Below are 5,137 nucleotides of genomic sequence, written 5' to 3' on the forward strand. Positions count from 1 at the left end.
TAAAGGAAGGTGGTTTACAGAAAATAAAGAAATCTTAAATTATTTATTATTCTTCCGGACCAAGAGGCGTTTGGAATTCTCGTAACTTTAGTTTTGAGTTTTAGAGTAATTATCACCATTATCAATGAACAAATAGCATTAACTGATGAAAGAGCTCGTTAACAAAACCTAATTGAAATAAATTAACTTTAACTTTGACAGCCTTATCCCCTAACCACTGTATTAGTCTATATGACTTCGGACCATAAAGCTGGAACAAGCTATAAAACATTGAACTTTGTTTCTAAGAAATTCTCATTTGGAAAGTTGGTTTTGTTGGATCCCGTAACTCGTTGAAAACATACTTATAAGCCCCGAGAGCCTTAGTCACTTATCATATATCGTGCGATCGTGATCGAAACAGAGTTACAATGCCCGCCATCGTACATTGAAGCAGCGTCGTGCGTCTAAGCTCCAACTCCCTTCTACGAGGAGGGAGATTTGACCTCCAAAAGATGACGCTAACCATTTTTTTTATTTAAATAATATTTGCCTTAACTTAAAAATGACCAACATTTCTGTTCCCGTCCGCTCATTAATGGATAACAATAGTTAACACGTTCGCTGCGGTACGAGGTCAATTAACCTCGTAAGTCTAGCGTCTTCAAGATATACGGGGTCGATGGACCTCGTATCACACAACGTTTTAGTATGAGGTCAAAAAACCTCGTAATGCACCAGAGGAAAGTACAAAAAAAAACAGTGTTGCAGCGAACGTATTAAAAGGACGGAGACCGAACTCGTGAAAGCTCGAAGTAGCTTTTTGGAACTGTTGAAGCTTTAAAAATTATATTACGAGTAAGTTCATCTCCATGTTAGGAGCACCGCAGTAACAGTGTTCTAAGAAGTACTCAAGCGGCGCCATCTTGAATCTCATCCCGCGCCGTTACTTACGTGCCGCGTATTAAAATATTATACATACGTATACACGTATAGCGAACTTGGCGGTTTTGTTACAGAAGATTAATGCCGGCAACTTGGTGGAGGAATTCTATCTATTGTTACGTTTGGCTTATTGGCTCTATTATGTAGGTACGGAAACTTATTGCGAGGGATCTTATAACATCTAAGTACCCTCATCGAAAATTTTTACATAGATATGATACTAGCGCATCGGAACTGAGGCGAACAAAGGTGGCTAATTGTCTTCATTTCATTTCATCATCATCATCATCATCACCATCATCACTAACAGCCGATGGACGTCCACTGCTGGATATAGACCTCTTGCATGGACTTCCAAACAAAACGGTCTCGAGCCGCGAGTAACCCGCTTGATGTCCTCAGCCCACCTAGTGGGGGGTCGACCAACACTGCGCTTTCCGATACGGGGTCGTCATTCCTGCACCTTGGGACCCCACCGTCCATCGGCTCTTCGAACTATGTGGCCTGCCCATTGCCACTTCAGCTTCGCGACTCGCTGAGCTATGTCAGTGACTTTGGTTCTTCTGCGGATCTCCTCATTTCTGATTCGATCACTCAGAGAAACCCCAAGCATAGCTCGCTCCATCGCCCGCTGAGTGACTTTGACCCTATTATTCAGGATATATAAAAACTATATTATATGTATACATACATAAATATATTGTAGGAAATAGTAGTCTGAGACGGATATGACGTCGCTCGGTCTCGTGCCGACGCTAGGTGGGACGACTTGTTTCCGTAAAGAGTAGGGAGTTAGAGAGGGGTAACGATCGTTGGCGGGAACGACTTGCGATGTAAGGTGCTTATCGTACACCGTACACGTCGGCTTCAGTATGTTGTCCTGACAAATGTTGTGAATCATTAACCTTTGTTCGACATTAGTTTTCTTATTTTTCTAATCCACTTCTGTGTCTGCTAAAAATATTATAATGTCTTGTAAACACGAAATTGTGCATGTGTGCACTCAGTGGAGTAGCTAAATTCGGATCACTTTGTGCGGTGATTTTGTAGGCACGTAAAACATCTAATAATTACTCGTAATATCGTTGGCTAGGACTACCATAATTTCGATAGCGGCTAAGGATGTTCTAAATCAAATAGATTAAAATTCTAAATTCGTTTATTTCTAGACTATACTATATCGTATAGTGAAATTAAAAGCGTTAGCACGAATTACTTTCTAATAAAAATGAAATAAACTAAAAGATAACTAAATATTTCAAAATTAAAGTGAAGTTGTTCTAAGTACAATTTTATAGGTCCAAATTGCGTGCCAAGAAATATCACGTAAAGATAAAATGAGACATTGTCGATCAATAACGGCTAACCGGAAATATCGCTTTCGCGAAAGCGAAAACGAAAGAGAGAGAGAGCGGCCGCTATTTTTCTCGAGGTTTAAGTCGTGGGTCAAATGTTATATTGGTCAATCAAAGTCACTCGGTGGACGATGGAGTGGATGAAAATCTTTGCGTGATCGAATCAGAAATAAGGAGATCCACAGAACAACCAATCACCGACGTTGTTCAGCGAGTCACGGAACTGAAGTGTCACATACTTTGAAGAGTGATAGACATCCCAAGATGGTGGAAGGCCGACCCCCACTAGGTGGACCAACGACATCATGCTTCTTACAGGGAATCGCTGGATGCTGGCGAATCGAGACCGTGGTTATTGGAAGAAACCTATGTCATTGATAGTCCAGCGGCTGATAAAGATGAAGAATAAGATTATATCAACCGTGTAAATGTATTTTTATGAAATAACACTCAACGAGGCGTAGTTTTAGAACCAGGTCTTTTTTTGTACATTGACATTCTACGATCCATTGACATGAGACCCATTTCTAATATTTCGTCAATTTCACACATCTCTTTACAATACATTGGCAGAGCGTTTCCATCGACACATACGTTAACTAGCCCCCTAGGCTTTCTGTCTAAGAGTTTTTGATACATTAACACTTTTAACAACTTCTTTAAAGTCAAGTAACTAACATTGTTATACGCCAAATTTAAGTAAGCTACTGCATTATTTCCCCGACAGTATTTTAAACCGTCCTCTAATTTTGTATTAAATAGGCTGAATGGATCATTGTAATCTCCAAGCTTTTCTTCCACCATATAAACAGCTTTATCGTAAAACATAAAGTCAAAATTTGGACTACTCTTTGCATCCAAAGATTTAATCGAACTCTCCTTCTCCAATTTCCCTTTCTTCGTAGCTTGAACTGGAACTGGTCGTACACTCTTTTTTTTGGTAACTTTTTTATCAAATTCGCCTGTTCTCAATTCCTTTACCATCTCAACTATCATGTCATTCTTATCTTTGAAAAATTGCAAGTGTCTTCTTTTTTCAGCTAATATTTCTTCTTGTGTTAAAACGAATGATTGTAGGGAATCCAGTATGAGACATGCTCCATCATCTGTAAGTGTATTATCTGCTAAATTAATGTAGCTTAATTGTCGATTGGATCTTAAAGATTCTGCTAAATACGCTACACCGTTATCAGTGATTCTATTAGAACTCAGGATGAGCACTGACAGTACTTTGGAAGCAGGCAAAGGATAAGCCAGCTTTTCGGAAATGTTTTTCAAAACTTTATCGTTTATTCTACATCGAGCCAGTGATAGATAGCGTATATTATTCGGACCGTCTAATAGAATATCATAATTTGCTTGAAGAAAAAATGTATCATCTAAATTAACTTCAGATATATGACTGATTTTGACACATTTGTTCATTTCATAAATCGTATATTGGTCCAATCCACGGTTTATCGTAATCTTCGTGAGGTAGATTTGATATTTGATAACAAGTGCCATAGTTAAGAATAATAAACTAGGTATGTGACTGTTTTTGTTGAATTTCAATTCAACTATGTTCCCAATGACGTCAGTGTAAGCTGTGATCCAGACAGCATTTTGACGATTCGAGTATTGTGATATACCGGCTGAAGATTTATCTTTTCCATCTGTTGATCCGATATCGTATTTGGATATATTTTGATTAATACGACTCTTATTTTTATTTCTGTCTGTTGCTAGACTGATATATTCGTCTGTAAAAATTAATATTCAAAGTCATTTAATACGTTGTTTTGTTCTAAATAACTAGCGGAAGCCCACGATTATATTTTCCATCCATAGACTTAATCCGGCACTGCCACAAAATTCATTCTTAGCGGACGTCGCCTATAAACTACCTACCTGCCGAATATCATCTTTCTACGTCAAGCAATAATTTTTTTCGACATTTATTGATGCTTTCGCTTTAATATATTTATTATAGATATACGATACCTTACTATTTCCATAAAAATAGTTTGAGTTAATAATATATAGCCTTCCTCGATAAATGGGCTATTTAACACTGAAAGAATTTTTCAAATCGCACCAGTAATTCCTGAGATTAGTGCGTTCAAGCAAACTCTTCAGCTTTATAATATTAGTATAGATTTTTGCTTTGCTCTTACTTTGCACTATTTTGGTGAAGATGATAGGTTTCCCCATCTGATACTGGCCACAGGCCCACGGCAAGAAGTTGATGAGATCGTCGGGCCTCGGACGGTTGTCTTGCTTCTCTTCCAGCGATGGGGTCTCCATGGCATTTGTTGACATTTTATTTCCCTCCTCGAATAACGTAAATCATTTGCCGAATATCCTCCTTAAAACGAGCAATTATTTTCAGGAAATACGAAGAAATTGTGCCTATACCTGTCAAAATTAGATACTTATGTAAGTAAAAACTTGTTCTTTTCACGTAATTTCTTTCAATATATTTGTCACAATGTCATTTTTGGCACTATTCTATCATGATAATTTATGGTATTGAATGTTTAAAAGAAGATTTTATAAGAATTTATCAAAATTAGGTAAGTAAAAACATGCAATGATATTAAGCAAAATTGTTATTTTCACAAAAAATTATATCTAATGCTTAATTTCTTTCAATATACCTGTCATAATTTTGTTATATAAATAAATACATTAAAATGAACACATAAATAGTTAAATGAACACTTTATAAGAATTACGTACAAATTAATTCTAAAGGAGATCATTCATGCTCTTTCATTCATTCATTCATTCATTCATCACGCATTCATTTTGGGCTCTTTTTAAAAGTGCCAGCCAACAAAAAAATGGCATGTTACATTATAACTAGACATTTTTAG

The 5,137-nt window shown here is 37.0% G+C and overlaps 1 protein-coding gene across 1 annotated transcript; it reads right to left on the minus strand.

Annotated features, from left to right (window-relative positions):
* Positions 1-1,766: 1,766 nt before the first annotated feature.
* Positions 1,767-4,580, minus strand: LOC112056619 (uncharacterized). Its single transcript, XM_052889421.1, has 3 exons — positions 4,436-4,580; positions 3,017-4,021; positions 1,767-1,804 (listed from the first exon to the last, which is right to left on the minus strand). The coding sequence occupies exons 1-3, from the start codon at positions 4,578-4,580 to the stop codon at positions 1,767-1,769; spliced, it is 1,188 nt and encodes a 395-aa protein (XP_052745381.1).
* Between the last annotated feature and the right edge of the window lie 557 nt (positions 4,581-5,137).

Source organism: Bicyclus anynana, chromosome 25 (genome assembly GCF_947172395.1).
Source record: "Bicyclus anynana chromosome 25, ilBicAnyn1.1, whole genome shotgun sequence".
NCBI lineage: Eukaryota > Metazoa > Arthropoda > Insecta > Lepidoptera > Nymphalidae > Bicyclus > Bicyclus anynana.

Bases quoted from the DNA above. Each gene is read 5' to 3' on its own strand.
- LOC112056619 (XM_052889421.1), bottom strand. From the start codon at position 4,580: ATGTCAACAAATGCCATGGAGACCCCATCGCTGGAAGAGAAGCAAGAC. The intron at 4,022-4,435 runs GTAAGAGCAAAG...TAATTTTTACAG, and splicing joins CTTCACCAAAATAGTGCAAA to ACGAATATATCAGTCTAGCA. The intron at 1,805-3,016 runs GTTTAAAATACT...AACATTTGTCAG, and splicing joins TAATACAAAATTAGAGGACG to GACAACATACTGAAGCCGAC.